The sequence below is a fragment of the Folsomia candida genome, unplaced genomic scaffold, assembly GCF_002217175.1.
Source record: "Folsomia candida strain VU population unplaced genomic scaffold, ASM221717v1 Fcan01_Sc015, whole genome shotgun sequence".
Classification (NCBI taxonomy): Eukaryota; Metazoa; Arthropoda; class Collembola; order Entomobryomorpha; family Isotomidae; genus Folsomia; species Folsomia candida.
In genome coordinates, this window is record NW_019091207.1 from 1,460,088 (window position 1) to 1,482,500 (window position 22,413).

General features: G+C 38.8%; 1 protein-coding gene across 3 annotated transcripts in view; it reads left to right on the top strand.

Moving 5' to 3' along the window:
• LOC110856351 overlaps nucleotides 1–22,100 on the top strand; it is a 46,725-nt gene extending 24,625 nt beyond the window's left edge. For all 3 annotated transcript variants that reach the window (XM_035856973.1, XM_035856974.1, XM_035856975.1), the window contains 13 exons: nucleotides 7,926–8,547; nucleotides 8,976–9,043; nucleotides 9,135–9,180; nucleotides 9,256–9,383; nucleotides 10,719–10,748; nucleotides 10,816–10,924; nucleotides 12,064–12,147; nucleotides 12,219–12,375; nucleotides 17,877–17,932; nucleotides 18,013–18,133; nucleotides 18,205–18,242; nucleotides 19,202–19,887; nucleotides 20,440–22,100. In XM_035856973.1, the coding sequence (XP_035712866.1) occupies nucleotides 8,053–8,547; nucleotides 8,976–9,043; nucleotides 9,135–9,180; nucleotides 9,256–9,383; nucleotides 10,719–10,748; nucleotides 10,816–10,924; nucleotides 12,064–12,147; nucleotides 12,219–12,375; nucleotides 17,877–17,932; nucleotides 18,013–18,133; nucleotides 18,205–18,242; nucleotides 19,202–19,887; nucleotides 20,440–20,953 (2,532 nt within the window). In that variant the 5' untranslated portion in view covers nucleotides 7,926–8,052 and the 3' untranslated portion in view covers nucleotides 20,954–22,100. The remainder of the gene's footprint in view (nucleotides 1–7,925; nucleotides 8,548–8,975; nucleotides 9,044–9,134; nucleotides 9,181–9,255; nucleotides 9,384–10,718; nucleotides 10,749–10,815; nucleotides 10,925–12,063; nucleotides 12,148–12,218; nucleotides 12,376–17,876; nucleotides 17,933–18,012; nucleotides 18,134–18,204; nucleotides 18,243–19,201; nucleotides 19,888–20,439) is intronic.
• The last annotated feature ends 313 nt before the right edge of the window (nucleotides 22,101–22,413 follow it).

Below are 22,413 nucleotides of genomic sequence, written 5' to 3' on the forward strand. Positions count from 1 at the left end.
CACAACTACAAAGCTTTCTTTTGTCCCAGTTTGCATTGCAATTTGGCACAAATAATAACAAGTTACGTGATCTTGCATCTGCATTTTAAGGGTATCGAAGAAGAACAGGAAATTGTATCGCTTCATGTTTCTCAGAATTGTGCTCTTCAGTGGCCGCGGAAGCTGTGTGGGGACATCTGGGGTCGCTAACATTGTAGGATAAGGGAGGGTCGGGTTTATAAGATGGGCAGATGATGGGGACATCGAATAACCTGGGGGCCATTGTCCCTCCGTCCCCTCAAGCTTCCGCGGTCACTGGTGCTCTGACACTGTTTTCCCCTTCTTATCATTAGGCTCTGGCTGGACAAAAAAAAACAGGTGGGCGAGAAGAGATGTCAAAGGAGACAACATTCATTCAATTTATGTCACAGCATGACTCGAGCACCGCGTAATACTTGCTGCACACTCGCTTTTGTCTTGACCCATCAAGTCGGATGGATGTTGTTGTTTTGTTGTTTTGTTACGTATCCAACAGGCTCGAGTGCAAGTAATCTCTTTACTCACTTTCCCCATTCTCAAGAAACAGCAGCAGCGGATGCATTCAGCTATGTACTTTTTTAACAAACCAAGTTGGATCATCCAACTGAGATCATCTCGTGTCTCGCCATTCCACAAAAATCTAGCGGAACGGAAGAAAATACGACGGAGATACGGAATCCGCAAAAATGTTTGGGTACAGAATTTCGTTTCTTGCGGGTTTGCTAATTTTCTTGCACTGCAAAGAAAGGCACGCACGAAATGCGAGGTGCCAGAAACTGCGAGAAATATGTGATATCTAGCCAGGCGCACTATGAGGTGCAATAGCGGCGGGCGCGGGGTGTAGTTTCTTTCATTTCTTGCAGGTCAAAATATGCAGCTGCAAGAAATGCAGGAAATGCGAGGTGCAAGAAAATGGGAGAAAGTGCAAGAAACATGCGGGGCGTATTTTCTTGCGTTTGCATTTCTTGTAGGTCAAAATAGCTGCATGAAACTACTTTCTTGCAGGTTTTCTGCATTTCTTGCACTGCAAGAAATATGACGTGCAAGAAACAGGGAGCAAGTGCAAGAAATATGCGCCATCTAGCCATGCGCCGTATGAAATATCGCGGCGAGGCGTATTTTCTTGCGCCTTGCATTTCTTGCAGGTCAAAATATTTACCTGCAAGAAACCACTTTCTCCCGCTTATTTCTTGCAAGTTTTGATTACTTGCACCCGAAACCCTGCTTGTACATATCTAGAAACTGCCCGAATGTTTGCTCCTCTGAGAGTAGAAAACTGGAGTAAATGTACTTGCAATACATAGATAAAGTTGTGGTTGGTTTAGTTGGAATGCACAAAATAAGGAAATTGTCTTTGGTTATGTGCCAAGATAAAGGAAATCTGTTTTGATTCGAATTGAACTTATTCGAGTATCCTTTCGAGATTGAAAATCTACACTTTTTCAACATACACAGATTTAGTTTTTCGTGAAAAAAACTAGTTTATTCAAATGGCCAGTTACTTACTTACGCCTATAGACTTTTTATCACCATGCGTCATAACTTTGCTGTTTATTGCTTTCACGTCTAGCAAACATGGCTTTGCAAATTTGTAATTTATTGGATTATTTAAGGTCTTTAAAAATTATAAATGATCCAACGGAGGATGAGCTAATTGCATCTGATATCACATTCCCCATAGCTCTTTACAACATTATATTTTTTTAGGGAACGTCCATATTTTACGTCATAAAAAAAACTTCGATTTTTAGACCACCCACACCTTTTCTATTCTAACCAGTGGCCGCGGAAGCCGTGGGGACATTAACATTATAGGATAGGGAGGGAGGGGTTTATATAAGATGGACAGATGATGGGGATATCGAATAACCGTGGGGGAATTGTCCCTCCTCTGCGTCCCACCCTTCCGCGGCCACTGATCCTAACATTTTAAGTTTAGGGTGGACGACCCAAAACCACCCACTCTCCCACCTTTTTGACGACGTAGTATATGGACGTTCCCTTATCGAGCACAGGAATTTTTGTAGCTCACTTAAAACGTCCCACACGAACGTTTGATTGAATTCCGGGTGACAGAGAAAGTGATAATCGTTGATGGGTGAACGTGTTCGGGATTGGCCTCTCGAGACAGATTTGCTCCCCGTGATTTGCACTTGGTTATTTATCCGTGTTTCATGTTTACAGATTTGTCCAAGTTAATTCACGTACATACGCAGAGAGATTCTTTACCACTCTTTTAAATAAATTTGAATTCCTCCTCTCATCTAAGATTGACGTAGGTGGTGGTGTAAATAGTGGCATTTTGACTTGTTGCCTTGCCGTACATACATACCCACTTGCACACAGTGGCCGCGGAAGCGTAGAGGGACAATCTCCCCACGGGTATTCGATGTCCGCATCATCTTATATAAACCTTTTCCCTCCCCTATCCTACAATATTCATGTCCCCAGATGTCCCCACAGCTTCCGCGGCCAATGCAGTTGCACATAAGCCCCGTTAAGACTGTTGGAATTTTGGGATCATAATCTCGCCCAAAAGTATCGTCAAAAATTGGTGATGAAAAATTGGCTTCCTGTTTTCTACGCAATTTGCATTTAATTGCAATAACGTAAAATTGTCTCTCCAGAAAAGAAAAACAACTTCCGCTTCATTCATTCATTTCTCGCGTCTGTTGCACATCCGCATCGAATTTATTTTGCAGACAGCACTAAATTTTTCCAAGCTTTCCCCCCAAAATGAAATAGTTGACGTGACCTGATTATCTTATATCTACGACGGCAATGAACGTATCTAATAAGTTGGATGTATGTGTATGATAAGTTTGGATAGAGGAAGATAACAGTAAAATAAAAATTTGTATGAGATGGGCAAGATGAGAATGAGTAAGTGAGTAGCTTTCCCCATTAAATTTTATAACATGGCAGACAAGCAAGCAAATCTAAACTATTTGGATAGTGAGTGCATCCTTCCGCCAGCCATCATTTTCTCCTCTCTCTCTCTTGACGGGTACAGTGACCGCGGAAGCGTGGGGACAGAGGGGTAATGTCCTCACGGATATTCGATATCCCTATTTATCATCTGCCCATATAAACCCCTCCTTCCCTATCCTAGAATGTTAATGTCCCCAGATATCCCCACGCTTCCGCGGCCACTGCATGTGCATGTATCCTTCTCTACTTTCTCCAACACACATTAAGCATTTACTATTCCCCTGTTTTTATTTCCAACCAACAACAAACTGTTGTGCACACGTAACATTACCAGAGGGCAGATATATATTTACGAAAAATTGCTGAAATATGCAAGTATCTAGTATTTATGAAAAACTCAAAAATATTTACGAAACATGAAAGTAAAAACCAAAAATATTTGGCCGCCTAAACATGTATGAAAAAACATCAAAATACAAATTTTCGCAAAGTTTGTATTATTTCGGAATATATTTAGTGCTCTGGATTTTTTTGTAGTCAAATTTCTTTGAGCAGCAAACAAATTTCGTCTCATATCATTGAAATTTTTACAGAATATATATATTTTTGAAAAATATATTTATAAAGATTTACGAAATTTTCAAATAATGGCGGAATTATGTCTGAAAACCTATAAAATATTCAACAATACGTGGAAATATTTTGAAAGTTTAGTTTCCTACAAAAGTTAGAGAATACAATTTGACCGTCGGTCATCATCAAACAAAAAAGCTTCAAACAAATACATATCCGCCCTCTAAACATTACGCAATAAGATCTGATACAAACATACATATGCGTCTTCCTTCACTTGCATTTTTTACGGTTGCCGTAAAATGCTATGCAATGCTCTTCCCTCCAGATTTCTACATGTATTTTTTCTCCCACTAGTAGTGATGGTAATCCGTAACCGATCCTATCCTAGGATCGTAAAAACTCGGATAGGATCGGATTTTCACACGGATCGGATAGAGGATCCGAGGATCAGACAATCCGATCCGATCCGAACCGATGAAATCCTAGGATCGCACAGGATCCTCGGATCATCCGATGTAAACTCGTTTCACATTTGGTGAGTTCATCACATAGCGTACATTATCCGAATGAGCCGAATGAGCCGAATGAGCCGAATGAGCCGAATGAGCCGAATGAGCCGAATGAGCCGAATGAGCCGAATTATTTTATTATTTCACATCACTTATTTTTATTTTGGCGTTTAAATGATTGGATTTCGTATGATTTCAACGCCAAAATAAAAATAACTGGTGTTAAATAATAGGATAATTCGGCTCATTCGGATAATGTACGCCATGTAATGAACTCACCAAAAACCGTTCCAATAAATAAAGAAAAGCAGCTGGTAAAGTTTTTCCATAGTTAGACACAAGGTGTCTCACACATGTCATCCGCGGATATCCTAGGATCGGATCGCATCGGATTTCGAGTAGAACCGGGAGCCGATCCGATCCTAAAGCGAGCAAATCCGATCCGATCCGATCCTGTATTTATCCGATCCTATCCTACGGATCGGTTAATTTAGGATACGGATTACCATCCCTACCCACTACCTCTTTTTTGCGAGACTCGTATTGAGAAGAAAAAATGTGGATTCAAGTGAAAATAGAATGGCAATAAAAATTTTGCGGATTTACTGACCCAGAATCTAAACTTTTGGCCATCTTTCTCTCCCCTTTTTGTTGCTTTCTCTCCTTCTGAATATGTACTCAAGTGGGTACAAAAATGGTGGTAAATAGTGTCACTTGGTCAGATCTGTGTCGAGATATTTATAAGAGTCGTTAAATACTAAATGGTGAAGGGTCCATTTGTCACACTGAAGAAAACTTTGTCTCACTTTCTCCTTACTCTTGACTCGTATCTTTTATATTATTTTATCTTTATTGGGGAAACATTCCACTTGCATAACCATAAATAAAATATAACAATGAAAATGATGACAGTTCCAATTTTAAAGGATGAATGGAATATAAAAAAAGCTTAAACATCTATGTGACAGGATTACATATGACTTGAATTAAATCCTTGTCATAATCCAACTTACGAATTGTCGACACAATTATTTCCCTATCTTAGCCTTATTGCCTGTTGCATATGAAATGAAATGAAAAATTCTTTCGTAATGTTCCCATTATTGGCTAAAAAATACAAAAAACTGATACAAATTTATAATTGACTTGTGACATATTTGAAATTATTAGACAGAGAGGTTGACATTTTGACAATAAAAGGAGAAAATATGGAATCTCCGATAAATCATGACCGCCTGTTATCATTCATAAGTTATGAATCATATCGCAGTGGCCGCGGAAGCGTGGGGACAGAGGGACCATGTCCTTTCCCCACGGTTATCCGATGTCCTCATCATCTGCCCATCTTTTATAAACCCATCCTTCCCCTCTCATCCTACAAGGTTAATGTCCCCAAATGTCCCCACAGCTTCCGCGGCCACTCATCATAAGTTAAGTAGAAGGGAGACGAAACCAATTGTGACCCAGTTGTGTGACTGGAATACGTAAAGATTCCGCATATTCAGATTACATCGTCGAGACTTCAAATGAAAATAACTCTTATTTTATATAACTGACTAGAATAATATGCATGCATGCATAATAATAATGTGCAGTGTCCTTCAGAAAGTTATTTCCTTCAGAAATTTGAGATCCAAAGAATTGCTTCTTCACGTCAAAAATTACTGATCTATTTATTTCTTCTCTTCTCTTCTCAAAAGAAATCAAAGATAAGGAGGACAATCTCATCGATTGGAAACCTTATCATCCAGTCTCTTGGAAAAAAGTCGTGGAAATATCTAATTTCATGAGTTGAATATGTAACATATTTAAATAAATGATTAGATATTGTAGATAGTAAAAACTTGAATGGCTTCCCTGCAGAAATTTGGCCCAATTTTTTGCACAAAAACCTTCATGCAGAATTAGTCACACACAGTTGTGCAGAATAAAATGCATAGACATTTTCTGCACGACTATGTAGAAAATATGGTGAAAATATGAAGAAAATATGGTGAAAATATGAAGAAAATATGAAGAAAATGCATAAAGAATAAGTATAATATGCATCAAGTTTTTGTCGATTACTGCAGAATTCGACACAATTTTTTCTACCCGGGTATTTAGCTTGGAGTTTAAAAAAGCCCATATTTTAAAGCTCAAATGTTTTTTGAACGTTCATGTTCCTTGCGTTTTTTATGAAAAATTCTTCCTCTTCGTTTCTACGATTTGAGACCTTGAACCACTTGAAATGAAACCAAATATCATACTTTGCGAGACTAGATACTATTGATTCTTACAATAATAAAGCCTCCTTCAAGGTCAGGTTTTGCCTATAATAATCTGTTTGCGGTCTCGATTTCTCACTTTGTGTTATGAAAAACTATGATAGTCCACAATTTGTCCCGTGCCGTGGATTTGTTCCATGTAGATAAACATGTTTACGCGGAGAAAATTCAATAGGATTGAGAAAGTAAGTGTGGATACACTTAAATCTCGGATTAGTCTGGATCCTTGAAAAATAAATAAATTCCGTGCTTTCTCTGCAGCATGAAAAATGTATCAGTTTCATATTCACCACCAGACCAAGAGTGGCCGCGGAAGCTGTGGGGACATGTGGGGACATTACCATTGTGGGATGGGGGAGAGAGGGGTTTACATAGCATGAGAAGCAAGATGACGGGGACATTTAATAACCGGGGGGGCATTGTCCCTCTGGCCCCATCCTTCCGCGGCCACTGTTGGCATTATCATCACTATGGAGCATGTACATACAGTGACTGCGGAAGCCGTGGGGACATCTGGGGACATTAACATCACATTGTTTGACAGGGGAACGAAGGGTTAACATAAAATGGGCAGATGATGTGGAAATCTAAGAACATTGTTCCTCTGTCCCCACCCTTCCGCGGCCCCTGTTCACCCAGACTTTCACTTCTTAAGATTTGAAATCTTTTTCTAAATGGATTTCCTCTCTTCTCGCTCTTCTTATTTTACCGCTTCATAAAGCTTTCACTCACATTTTCCCTCTGTCCCCACCCTTCCGCGGCCCCTGTTCACCACCCCAATCACCCAGACTTTCAACCTCTTGAAATCTTAGACACACATTTCCTCCTCTCGTCTCGAGGATGCATTCTTGTTTTACGACATCAACAGTCAGTCAGAAAGCTTTCACTCACTGTTTGTGGATTGAAAAGGAGAAAGCTCTTCATCATTGACCATCATCAATCACCGCTTTGCGCAGACAGGTATTAAAATACAATTTGACTGGTATTCACCCACCACAATTTGGTATGACTTGGCTACTTTATGACGGCGGCAAATAATAGCTGAGCAGTTCTTGAGTTACTTGCTTTCACTTATTCTTCTTCGCCATGGGTGAGAGATTCTGATAATGATGTCGGTCGGCTCCTTTGAGAATGAAATGTTGGTCACTCACGTTTGTAAATATTTACACAATTGACTCATTGTAAAACAGTAATGAGTGTTCTGTTACTTTGACTTTCACCCGGACTATCTAATCAATATGGGTGAAAGTCATACTACTGTACTTATTTGTGCATAAAGTCGTGTCTATAATTCTGCAAAATTCTGCATAAATTGTCCTCGGATTCTTGTCTACAGGAAAAACTTGTGATTCTGCAGAAAATTTTGATTCTGATTTGTACATAAAAACTCATAGCTTATGCACTTTTTGATCTGCATGCATTTTTTCTGCAGAAAAATTGGCCAAATTTCTCTATAAAATTTCTATTATGCTGAACTGTATGTTCATAGTTCTCCATTCACATATCTCTGTGCATACAGTTTATCTTGCCAAAAATCACCCAATTTTCTGCAGAAAACCTGCCAATATTTTCATATATCCATCACAAAAAGGCTTTCATACCAAACAAATCTTTATATTTACAGGGTTGCTTCCCACCATCATCTCTATTTCCGATGTATTTCCTCCCATCCGACATACCCACTGAAGCTCAGCAGCCATCACACACCCCACTTTTTATCTCATCTATCCCGTGCCCTTCTCGAGCTTGAGATGCCACCACGCAAATCCAAGCACAAGAAGTGGAAGCTTGACATGAGTGGCGAATCCCACAAACTTTCACCATCCCGACATGGTCCAGAAATGAAGGGGAATCATCTCAGCATCATCCTCCTCATCACGACTGCCCTCGTACATTCCTTCGTTCAAGGCACGCTGGCCGACGGGATGGATTTGTTCCACAACAAAGTCCCCCCGGATCACGTGTCATTCGAACCCCCCGACGAAGATGCAGCCCTGCTCAATTCGGAGGGCTATCAATCCGCTTCAAATTCCTCTTTTTCGTCGTCGTCCTATTCAAGCATGGAGATTGAGGATGACATGCACATGCCGGGTAACGGGACGGGATTCAACCCGTATGCAAACCTCAGCGTGGAAGAGCTCATGGAATTGGAGATTGACGACAACCCACTGAGGGACCCTTTGTCCATCGCCATTCCGATGACAATGATTTACTCGCTGATATTAATAAGTGGACTGGTGGGAAATGTGAGTAAAATAAAACCAGGAAAACATTGTTATTATCGTAGGACGAGATAAGCACATTTTTAATGATTTCTCCGCTCTGGGAATTTATTTTAAAATTCTGGACGATAAATTTTTGAAGAGCAGAGGGATTTGCCAATTTTTTGAAAATATACACTCTAGATTTTGAAACTTTTTGAAGGAGGAGATAAGAAGCCTTCAGAAAAATTGGAACTCAATGTCGAAATTGGCTTTAAACACTTACCTACATTCTATTAATCACCTCACTGACTGCAAATTTGTCGTCCAGAATTTTAAAATAAGTTCCCAGAGCCGAAAAATTATAAAAAATGTGTGAATTTTGACAATTTTCGTGATGCATCATCGAGTCTTTCGATAAGTACTTATCAACATATTGATAATCCTAATATTTTTTATATGCTTATCAACAGATGAGCACTTGCATAGTAATTGCTAGAACTTCGTACATGCATACCGCCACAAACTACTACTTGTTCAGGTAAAAATAAAAATTCTAAATAAAAACTAAACGGTAGAATATTAAAATAATGACGTTTATAAAATGAAATTATATTCCACTGAACTTTCAGTCTTGCCATGTCCGACCTTTTGCTACTGATAAGTGGCTTACCGCAGGTATGAATTTTAAGCCTTGATTCGCAAAGTTGAAGGACCTGCTGAATAATAATGCAATTATTCCCTTCTTTTTAGGAAATTTATCACATTTGGGTAAAATATCCATATATTTTCGGAGAGGCGTTCTGCCTAATTCGCGGCTTGGCTGCGGAGACCTCGGCCAATGCAACGGTCCTCACCATCACGGCGTTCACGGTGGAAAGGTAAAATTACCATTTGGTTTGCAACTTGCTCTATTTTTGGTATAGATTTGGTACGTATGTAACGTATTTATATCGATTGGAATCATCTACATATAGAACTTATCATGCTAAGAATGTAGTTATCCCAGCGTATGCTCTCCGATTTTGAGCAAATTAGTGTCAATCGATCACAAATTTAATTAATATGAAATTTGCGAAACACACGATCTCCAAATGGGCACGTTTGGCAGAGATATTTGCATCCGAAGAGGAGAAAACGCGCCTCAAAGTCGACAAATTTTACACTTTCTAAATTTACTGTGCGTTTTCTCCTCCTCGGATGCAAATATCTCTGCCAAAAGTGCCCATTGGGAGGTCGTGTCTTTAGCAAATTTCATACTAATTAAATTTGTGATCGATTGACAATAATTTGCCCAAAATCGGATCGCATACGCTGGTCGACCTCCATACCGAGAATATATTTCAATTGCATAACTTCTTGTTTTTGTTCTGACTGGAATCACGTCTTTCTTTCGATGAAATTAGATTTCCCTATTTCAGAACCATTTTATCAAAGACCATAGATTTTTGTTGACTTCCACATTATTAACCTCTCTGTTTTTCCTTTCTGGGAGATGATGCGGTTAGCGTATGTACATGCACATGCATATAAATAATGCTGAGATAAAGAGAGTAATAAAGTTATCTTATCATTTGGGTATGACCAGTTTCGAATATCTTTTTATGAACCCATCACCCGAATGAATCGTGTTCATTCCCCATTTTCTCTGCAACCATGACGTGGACGCGAATCTACCTAACTTTCGAACGTCTATGAATTTACCCTTTGATGCAGAATTGGGTTCGTTTAAATCAAGAGTTCCAATAATAAGATCAGAGATGATACGTGACTGCTGAACCCAGCTTACAATTCCCCCACCGCACATTATGAGTTCGTGAACCTTTCCTGATTGTTAACGGGTGGGGAATGATACTTCTTGCGATCGATTTGTCCGTCCGTCCGTTTGTCTGTCCATCAGTACGATAACTTTCAAACAAATCAAGTTTGTTTAGTTTTGTTTTCGGGTATCGATATCTAATTTTAAAAGTTAGAGGGAGCTCGTTAATTGACCTTGTAGGTCAAAAGGTCACGGTGATGAGGTCAAAGCCATGAATGCAGATTTTATGTTTTGACGGTTTAAGACGCAGTTTGAGGCGGGGACTTCAAGAATAAGCATAATTTCCGCCAGTTTATTATATCTGTTGCTAGAATTCATTTTAGTTTAGTTGGGCGTTGATCCCATGCAAAAATCCTACATTAAACAGACGTTTTCAATAAATTTTACACATTTTCAGATTTGTCGCGATCGTTTATCCACTAAAAAGGTAATCATCCCCTTTTTTAAAAAAACTGAAAATATTATAATTGACATATCTAACTTTCTCCCCGCAGCCACAAGCTTTCCCAACTCTCACGGGTAATCCGAATGATCGGAATCATTTGGGGTGTCGCATTTTGCCTCGCACTCCCTCAATCCGCACAGTTCGGGGTGAAAGACCAGGTAAAAAGGCAAACTTTTCTGCAAATTTCTCATTTTTTTCTCTTTCAATGCGCGCAGCCAGTGGCCGCGGAGGCCGTGGGGACACGTGGGGACATTGACATTGTAGGATAAAGGAAGGAGGGGTTTATATAAGATGGGGAAATCGAATAACCGTGGGAACATTGTCCCTCTGTCCCCACCCACGCTTCCGCGGTCACTGTGCACAGCCTTCACCATCAAAGGACGGAGACTATTGAAAGCTCGTGTCCGCAATTTCGTAAATTGTCACCTTCTCCCATTGTCGCCGAGTGACATTTTCAACCTTATTTCGTCCCATTAATGAAACCGTTTTCAAGCCAGCAGAGACTTTGCTGCACGCCCGTCGAGTCAATTTAGTTCCTTTATTACGAACGAGAATAATAGGCCAAAAGCGATGACTGAACTTTGCTTTGATCATTCAGGGCAAACATTCATGATTGCAAAATCTAGCGCATTTACGAATGTATGTACATATGTACGTAACTTACTACATATATGTGTATGCACAATTGATATGATTAAGCAACCTGTCAAGCGTACCACATACATAGTCTACAGGTATTCACATTTGTGACGAAATGCCAATTTGCGACTGTTTGTATTCAATGATTGGAGCAGGAGTAATTTCATTTGGGCGATTTTGGTTCGATTTGGCTTTCACTTTGGCGGCGAACTTGTGCACATTTTCTCTTGCAAATCTAATAAATATAAAAATGATGAGGGAGGTCTCCCAGTGTATGCTCTCCGATTTTTGGGAAACTATACTCTCAATCTATCACAGATATAATTAATATGAAATTTACAAAAGACACGATCTCCCAATGGGCACGTTTGGCAGAGATATTTGCATCTGAAGAGGAGAAAACGAGCATAAGGTTGAAAAATTTTATGCTTTCCAAATTTCCTGCACGCTTTCTCCTCTTTGGATGCAAATATCTCTGCCAAAGGTGCCCATTGGGAGATCCCGTCTTTTGCAAATTTCATATTAACCAAATTTGTGATCGTTTCACACTAATTTCCTCAAAATCGGATCGCATACGCTGGTCGACCTCCATTATGCTCTGTGATTAGTGACAACAACTTTTACCCACTCTCTAATCAACTCTTTTTCCTATTTATAGATGAGTCGTTACAACCCAGACGTGGTGCTTATCAAAGGAGCGTGGTGTACTTTAGTGCGAGAAATATTTCCTTACGCTTTCCAGGTGGGTTCAAATTAGTTCAAATTGACACAATGGTTATCGCAACCGAATAATGAAATTATCCCCCTTTCCAGATCTCAATTTGCGTCTTCTTCGTTATTCCAATGACGATTATCAGCGTTCTCTACATTCTCATCGGTCTCAAACTTCGCCGGTCGCGAAAGAGTCCGCTCAACCATGAGCCAAGGCTACATCCTCGACATTCACAAAGTCATGTAGTCCGCATGCTAGGTAATTTACTGGCTAATTTATTAAAATGAATAATTGGTCATCTTTCTTCCTCGTCATCACGTTTATACTCGTTTCTCTTATGCCGTAAAAGGAACTTTTGTACAAGTTTTGGACATAATTAGATGCAAGTTAATTCTCAAAATGCATCTGAGCTATAATTCCGTGTTATTAAGCTTGTTAGCACGTCGTCATCTAGAGTTGAGTCGGATCAGCGTTTGCAGAGACGCGATCCGATTCGCTTTTTCGAATTTATAGACATTTCCGATCCTATTTGTTTTTAGAATTGAAACAAAAATATCCAATCCGATCCGTTTTTCTAAATATCTGATCCGTCTTTTAATTAACAAGCTTATTTATATAGTTGACAAATATCAATGACAAACAACCATTGGATTACAGGTATAGTTGTATGGCGTGCCGTTAAATGAGGAAAGAGGACGAAAATAAAAAAGGTTCACAAAATTACAGGAAACAGTTTTTTGTGAACCGAAATGTTGATTTTCCTTATAACCGTTACTTTGCAGTACTGTCATTTTATGTCATGGGTAATTAATTACACATTACAAAATTATTTATATTATAATCATGTTTGAGGTGTTTATTTATTATCATCTACCAAAGATATTAATATTGTCTTTGGGAGGATTAGTACGCTTGTAATCCTTTAAGTTAAAATCGTATTACAAATGTGTAAGATGGTCTTTTTACAATTCTAGCCACAGTTCTAAAATGAATCAATAATTCCTACTCCAGTATTCTCACACTAATCATTCACCGCGATAAAAGTAGGAGCGACGCTGTCTGTCGAACACAAAGCTCCTGAAGCACTAGTGGAGTCAATCTTTCCACAAAATTATTCCCAAACTGAATCCTTAAGGGTGCCAAAGACCTACCAACTCTCTTATCCAGGGCCGATTTACTTTTCCCTTTATACCTCGCAATCCAATCTCCACTCACCCGGATAATATTTCCCCCCACCGAAAACGTTATAAGACTAAACGCCACCGCTGCCAAGTAAGGAGTTACGAACACCCCTATTCTCAAAATATTTGCGGCTGAATCATGCCAAAGTTTGATCATGAAACACGAGGACAACTGGATAACCGGGAAGAAGTAGCCATACGTGGCGAATGTCCGGTCGCGAATAACAGCATTGACAATTTTTTCAAGAACCTGCAACTGTCTGTACTCTAAAATACTCGCGTACGGATTGTTCACCAGTTTCAATTCGGACAGTATGAATAAAATGGATGGAACGAGGACGACCAGTCCGTGGTACCCACCACCCACAGCGAGGATACTTATGTTCAAAAACTCGATCAAAATAGCGACAAGTCGCTCTGCAACGTTCCAGTCTTCCAAGATTCCTCTGTGACAAAAGAGCGCGCTTAACAAGGGTGGTTTGCACGGGAGGAGGACCGCAAGAATGGTTACGAACGCGGGAACCAAAAAGTATTCCAATTCTCCCAAGTCCATACAGAAGTTGACACATTTCCAGATGAATTTTGTTTCCTCTGTAGTTACGTAATTGGCACCTTAAGAAAAAACGGGATGAATTAATCTTTAAGAATGAATACCTTACAAGATTTGACGAACATACATATGTAATTGAGGAGAGGAATCTGATCCGGGTCGGGATAGAATTCCGCCCTGAGCAGCCAGGCGCCAAAGAAAATGGACGTAATTCCAATCCCTTCGGCAGATTCGAGGAAGTTGGTGGCCTTTGTTCTCGTACAGTACAGCTGGAGGAGGATGATAAGGAATTGTATTACTAATGATAGTCGAACGATTCTGTGGTACTGTTTATTGCGAAGGATGAATTTATTCTTATCTGCATCCCAGGTTGGAAAGGTGCTAAGGAACGGGTCGCAATATCTCAGGTGGCGTTTAACTTTGCAGGCTAGAGGGGAAGGGCGAGTAGTAATTTGTTTAATAGCGCTCATAGTATCAATGGCGCTCATCGTGGCGATTGATTGATGAATTAATTGAAGTATTTTGTAATTGCGTTGTATGCGCGTCAGCACTAGTACTGATTTTAATCCCTGTGCATCAAGTGACAAGACTCGAATATAATTTGACAAAAATAGTAGAATAATATAGATACATGGGCTGGTATAACGTGAGTAAATCCCTTTTGTGTAACCCAAAATCGACTATATCGATGAGTTTGGAGGTTACTTTAGTAAGCTGAATAAAACGTCTGTCTATTTAACTTAATGTGTATGTATAGCGAAAGGGAGGCAATACATGCATAGATGTTTAAAGGATATTTAATTGTGTAAATTTACATACACAAAATTATGCTAAACAATTTCTCAAATTTAAAGCAGATTTCATCACTACCTATTTACTTACCCACACAAAACACCATTTTCTCTTTGCATAAACAAAATCGATCTAAGAATAAAATTATATTTTGCCTGGTGAGATTTCTAGGCTTATAAATTTAGTATTATCACTGTAAATAAGCTGTGAAAATCATTAGAATTCAATAAATATGTTTAGTAGAAGCATATTTGCACAGGTGTAGTTAGGTGAATCGAAAATTGTGTTCGATATTCCTTCCCCTGTTATGGACAACCGACGATAAACAAGTTACGTAAATATAGGATAGTGTCATCGTAAGTTCCTGATTTCACTATGGTCAAAATTTCATTCAAAAATGGATTTGAATTAACGACTCAGCTTTATTGTTAGAACTTATGAATGAACTTAAAATGCTAACCTTAAAATCATATTTCGATCGTTGAAAATCCAATTACATATTTCGCAAATTCAACAAATTGGAAAACTTGGGTCAGAATTGGAGCCACTGGCCAAATTTTAGTCGAAAATAAATTTATAAATTATTTCCAGTCATATTAAAACAATTTGGACAAGTTTGACACAGAGACAGAACTCAAAATTTGTAAAAAAAAAATCACACATTTTTGCTCGTATGGCGAAAACTGCAGGTTTATTAACCCAATATTATTGCGAATTCTTTTTAAAATAAATTACGGAAATTTTAAGCCATCAAACTTTAGAGCGCAAAAACATGCTCTCATTGTATATGTCTATCTTAAAAATAATACAGATTACCAAAAAATCGGATGGAGCTACGGATAATCAAAAAACCGAAACCCGACTCAACTCTGGGCTTCAGTAAGTATACTCCAAATCTGTGGGTCTTCACCACGACTTTCCTCGATTTGGAGATTCGCCACAAGAGAAAACCTCATCCCATTAAGTGATGAAATATTAGAGTTTAGTCCATCGTCTCCCCCGCATTCCTAACAAGTTGCACAACTTTCTTCCGCATAACAAATCGTGAAAACTTAGCTCAACGTCATGCCATGGCATCCCGACAACCTGATCAAGATTTTGCTACGTATCGTTAGATGATACTCGCATTAGCTAATGAGTGACTACGGCACATGTAAAAATAAACATGAACCAGACTCAAGTAATATAATGCAATGTGGAGTTCATGTTTCCATCTCGTCAACAAAATCAGACGACATTTAGATTATTGCCATTAAGCTCTACAGTCCAATAGAACTCGAAAAACATATGGAACCGTCATGTCCGTCCGTCCGTCTGTCTGTCTGTCTGTCCGGCACGATAGAGCCAAAACGGCTGAACCGATTGACTTGAAATTTTTACCATATCCGTATAGGACAAAGTTAGGAAACGAGTTCGAAGATGGGCGAAATCGGTGAAGTGGTTGACCGGTGGGGGTCATCGGAGTGGGTGGGGTATTATGCACCAAAATTTCAGAATTGTCGTAGAAAGCTGAAATTTGGTACAGAGGTTGCTAATGCCTCCTAATAGATAAAAATGACTTCAAGTTGGAAAAATTTTCATCTTGAGGGACCCTGAAGGGTGACCCATACCGATTTTTCAAAATCGTCATATCGAGCTGAAATTTGGTACACAGGTTGCGTGTGGGTCTTAATGGAAGAATATGAAATGACATTTGTAAAATTTTTATCTGGAGCGACCCTATGGGGTGACCCATACCGATTTTTAGAAAGTGGCTGAAAAAGCTGAAATCCAGCACGGTGATACTTAATGGCTTCGTATGAAATAATATGAAGTTAAAAGTTTGCAAAATGCAACCAGAGTGACCCTGGGGGTGACCCATACTGATTTCTCGAAATCTTCATATCGAGCTGAAATTTTGTATGGAGGCTGGACTATATGCAGCTTTAGTATGTATTTCAATTCGGACAAGAAGCGGACACTCGGACTTATCGAGTCAAGGACTCTGTCCCTGACTCGGGCTATATGGAGTCTGCACTGTAGGTTTTTATCAAGAAAACATCTTTGAATTGTAACATGTATTAAATCACTTTGATGTTTGATGTGTAATGTGATGCGATTACGTAGCATCATTTTCACAAGGAAAGCATACCTATTTATTACGTATGCAAGTAGACGCTTGAATTGTTTATTTCTGTACATATGTAAAAATGTAAAATATTCTTTAAATCTGAACAACCAGAGGATAGGTTGGATTTTTAAAGATTTTACACAACAACAAGATAAATAACATGATAATTCTAGTTTAAAGCCGCTGGTGCTTCTTACCTCGGCAAGAATGCTAATACGGTTTAGAAGATGTTTTTACAAAGAGTTTTACTGGACTTCAACTATTTTTACATTCTGCCCCCACCCCACGCTTTTCTTGCCCCCCCCCTCTGGTTGTAGTTGTACACGGTGAATGATTTGCATTTAGCATATGGTGAAAATCAAGCCTTTCCCTCGGAAAGACTACTGCTTAATACCGGTTAGAAAATGTTTTTACAAAGAGAGCTTTAGTGTAACTATTTTTAAATTATGTCCCCACTTTTCGTGTGCCCACTACGTAGTTGTACTGGACATGGCAGTGGAATCACATTTACATATAATGAAAATCAAGTTCTTACACGAAAATCACAATGTTCCATCGTTCAGGGCCTTTCTGTAACAAATTTGCAGTGTCAAACCTTTGCATAATTCCTCTATTTCAAGTCAACTTGCAAACCTGTGCTAAAATTTAATTCTCACATCTTTCGAATTTTCTCTGTTTAAAGAATTAGTGGTTAGCAAATAGCAAATAATGTGGTTGGATAAAATGCAAATGAAATGCTCGCTTCTCGAGTAAAAACTGCAGAGCAGAAATTTGGTCCGATTTTGTAGAGAAATTTGTCACAGTTTTCTCTAGAAAAACTGTATGCAGGCAGAGCGATTTGTGCAAAAAAGTATGCAAAATTATGCATATACAGTTCTGCAGAGTAGAACTTGTAGAAATTTTTGACAGAATTGCGTACAAAAATTATGCAGCATACAATATGCATCTAGCTTTTGTCAATTATTACAGAGTTCGACACACTGATTTCTACTCGTGTTAATTATAAACTATTTCTAAACATGTCGGGAAGCTACCTAATTCCACAAAATACTTGTGATGTAACTGAAATGATGATCTCCTCAAGTCGTCCAAAATAATTGAATGTTTTAAAATTTTGCCATTTCAGTCGCCGTCGTCGTTGCATTTTTTATCGGATGGTTCCCATTTCATGCGCAAAGACTGGTACAAAAACTAAAACTTAAATCTGTCTCATTTTTCTGTGCAATATTTTGTCTACTAAAGAATGCTTTGGCATATTTTAGATGGCTCTTTACGGTTCATCCCAAAAAGTTCCTTCCGACTTCTTCATGCTGGTTTACCAAGGGCTTACCCACGTTTCCGGAATTCTCTACTATCTCAGCACGTGCGTCAATCCGATCCTGTGTAAGATTTGTGACACGGAATTAATAAATTTATTGTGAAATAAGTACGCAACATTTTCGTTTCATTTCTAGATCACATTATGAGTAATAAATTCCGACAAGCGTTTAAGGTTAGTACCCCGTCGCAAATGCAAACAGTGGCCGCGGAAGCCGTGGTGACATTAACATTGTACGACGAGGGAGGGCTGGGTTTATATAAGATGGGGAGATGATGGAGACATCGAATGACCGTGGGGACATTGCCCCTCTGTCCGCACGCTTCCGCGGCCACAGGTCGCAAAGTATCATACATAACCTATTTGAGATTTTATTTAGTGGGTGTTTTTCCCCTTCTACGAAACCATATTAAAGTGTGACGCACTTGTCAAGAACGGAACAGAGTGAATATCGATGTACATACACATAAGGCATTACACAAACATTGAAAATAAATCCTTCCAATCCCCCATCTTTCATAGACTTCCTTACAGTGGCCGCGGAAGCGTGAGGACAATGTCCCCACGGTTATTCAATGTCCGCAGGATTTGTCCATGTTACCCCTCCCTGCCATAACGTCTGCCCATTCTACGTGAACCCCTCCCTCTCCTATCCTACAATGTCCCCAGCTGCCCCCACAGCTTCCGCGGCCACTGCTTCCTTACATGTTTATTGTCCTTTATCGTTGTCCTCCTTTCGAAATTTCCCCAATTCCATATGAAAACTCAACCTTTATATTAAATATGTCCAGCCTTTCCTTAACAGAACTGATTACAAGCATGGAACAAACTGAAGAAAGATGCCATGATTTTGTCCTTCGGCATACTAGTCATTCGATGTTTGCACAATTCCTGAGTGCCATTTGTTAATAGAATTTTGGAAAAGTTGGAATGGTTAAAAAATTAGACCAATTATATGTAAATTAATTGGCGTTATCACCATATTTAAGTGAGAGGCGTTATAATAGCTTAAACGATTCGATAAAATTTATAATTTTAGTGTCCTTTAATACGCATCACAGCGCGACCTAGATTTTTACTCCGTAAAAGGAAAATTCACCCCAAAACTAATCCAACCCCTCCTTTAAATTCAGGACACGATGGGTCATTTTTGCGGACGACCGTCCCCTTCTCGTCACGGACATCATACCCGAACCTACTCAGCCATGTCGTACTCGCATAACAGATCACTAAGAATGACGCATTACACCAGCCAACGCGCCATGCACCTCAACAAAAACCCGGCAATCACCAGAGGAGTCAAAGTGGACGAAAGCAACAACATTGAAAAATTTCCGCTGGACATGAACGTTCTGGAACATCAGGGACGAAGCAGGAGGGCATCTTGTTCCGTTGCACATCCAAATTCTAACGGAAACTCGAACGGAATGATGGTCGACATCGATAACACGACGACTTATCCGTGCTCTTGTCCAGTCGGCGATAAGATGTTGATGACCACCCCGAAAACGGCGACGACTATATTGTCCTCGTCCAAGTCGGTCGTGACCCGGGTGCATTGTCCGGTTTGTGGAGGGTGTGCGAATCTGAATGGGAATGGGCGTGGGGTCACTTTTGGCTTTTTGGGAAAGGCCAGACACAAGAATCACGCATCATTATTCCGGAATAACGGAAATGGGTTGAACAACGATCACTGCGGCGGCAGTGATAATGATATCGCGACGGTGACAACCCCGTTGAATTCTAGTCCCCCAGAAAAGGAGAATCAGGACGATGAAATTCCTATGACGGAGATGAAAGTTTCTACAAAGAGTAACGGGTATGTGGTCGTTACATGTTTAAGATAAACTTGCTTATGGATATTGTTCTTAATAATTATCAGAGGGCGGATATGTACTCGCATTTACGAAAAATTGCTGAAATATGCATTTAATATAATATTTCATTACGGAAAAAACGCCAGAGTATTTACGAAATATGCACGAACAACGCCATGAAAATAAGAATTTTCAAAAAATTTGTATTTTTGAAGATAATACTCTGAATTTTATGAAATCCAACTTTTTTGAGCAAAAAAAATGTCGTTTCACATCACAATATACGTATTTCTGAAAAAAGTAAAACATTCATATATTTTTTCAAATAATATCGGAAATATTTATATGCCTGAAAACCTAGAAATTTATAACAATATGTAAAATATTTTGAAATCTTAGTTCTCTATGCGAGTTAGGGAACAAACCCACAAAGTTGATCATCATTCGTGATCAAATGAAAAACTTGAAAATATATAAACAAATATCCGCCCTCTGATCATTATGTATCCAACTTCCTACATAAATAAGAACACTAAATTAAATCTCACCCACAGGAAACTTAACCACTCATCAAAAATGTCTCCCCTCCATCTCCGCTTGGACTCCAAGTCGACAAAACCCAAGCCAAGTTTGAGGACCTTTCTTCGTCGGAAGAAGGGCAAATCTAGGGACAATTGCACCTCTCTCACCCTTTCAGGGTCCGATTACACGAGTCCAAGTCGAAACGTGACCCCATTCCGACTTCCCAGTGACCCCTCGATCCCTTCCTCGTACGCCGTCACGATTCTCGACGCGTCCATGAAGGGTGGTCACCACAAATCAGTCCTCCACCACCCCAGAGAGCGGACCGGGTCCAGTGGGAACGTTATGGGGGCCAGCATTCCAAAAAACACGTGCCGTGCGACGAGCTACACGTCCATGGACTCGGCCAAATCCAACAATACGAACACAATTAGTAACAGCAGTCTTCAAGATATGGACGAGGTGGAGTACACCAGCGAAGAATTGGCTGGCTACATGGCAGAATTAAATTTGAATATTGAATCTCCAAAAAATGTTCAGGTTTAAGGTTGCATTGGATGAGGATATGAGGTGGCATGGATTTTTAATCTCATGATACCCCCGGTAAATACTTTTAAATGCTAATTTCTAAAATGCGTCAATTTCATGAGTTTTGAGATAAATTCAACTTTTTCTAGTTAATTTTTGGTACTATGAAATTATTAATTTGCCAATTCATTTACCATTTTTTCACAATTTCAAAAAAACATTTCGATATTTTTTTTAATCGATAGTTTCCCGTACCAAAACTTTGCATTAAAGTATGAAAAGTAGCATTTATCTCAAAACTCACGAAATTGGTGTCATTTTAGAAATTTAAAGACATTGAATCGGGGTAGAATGAGATTTAAAATCTAAATCCACCTTAAGTCATGTTTTCTGATCTCTGATGATTTAACTGACGTATGCATGCCATTTTATATTTTTGTTACATATTCTTTTTTCTTCATTATAAATGTGTCATCTTTTTGTAGTAGCTTGTAAATTAAATACTTGCAAATGGCTGTACTACTACGAAATATATAACTTTACGCAACTTTGACCTGGTTGGTTTAACTAAAGGACCTGATTCCAGTGTGATAAATGTTTAGAATAATTAATTGATGTACATAAATGAGTTGACACAAATGAAAATTCACATTTACGTCAATTTTGACTTATTTAAAGGAGGCAGGATCTTCTTCTCCAAAATTTTAAAACCTGATTGAATGACGTATGTACCTAAAAATAATCCGCTTATTCGTAATTAGCATCAACAAATATCTATGTACTTATGTATTTATTGACATGTTGTTCGGTAAATATGTAAATTTCATTGGTGTAAAACAAAATGCTATCATAAAATCGTTGATAAAATAAAAATAAAAATATGTAAATGTGTTATGTTAAGGAAAGCTATATAAAATTCAAGGAGAGTAAACTGTGAAAAAATACGTAATTTTTTTGTGCTTATGATTTGTACATGCATAAGGATAAAAAATATGTTAACAAATTTTATCGTGCCCATCTACTTAAAGTAATTTTATTAAAATATCTATCTCTTATTGTCAACTCAACTTTAAAACACTTCTTCTATGCTATTTGTAAGGAGTGAGCTGCAATTTCTGGTGATTTTCTGCCCAAAATAATAAATTATTAATTGATGTCATCCTAATTCTTACGTAATTAATAATTTATTTACCTGGTATCTGATTAATATCGTATCGGGAGATCGGGACCCATGCTAAAATAAGACATTTATCATCATCAGTCATTAATGACTATGAGGCAAGATAACCTCTGTGCATTTAATATTTGACGCACGACAATGCGTTAGACTGTATCGTTCCCAAAAAGATAATCGGTTATCTCATCAATTGAAAATAATCGACTTTTCGCGTCGATCAAGAATTCCGAGATAACAAAATCGTATCGATAATATGCATACGTATATGCGACAATTTGACAAATGAGTCAGTCCATATACC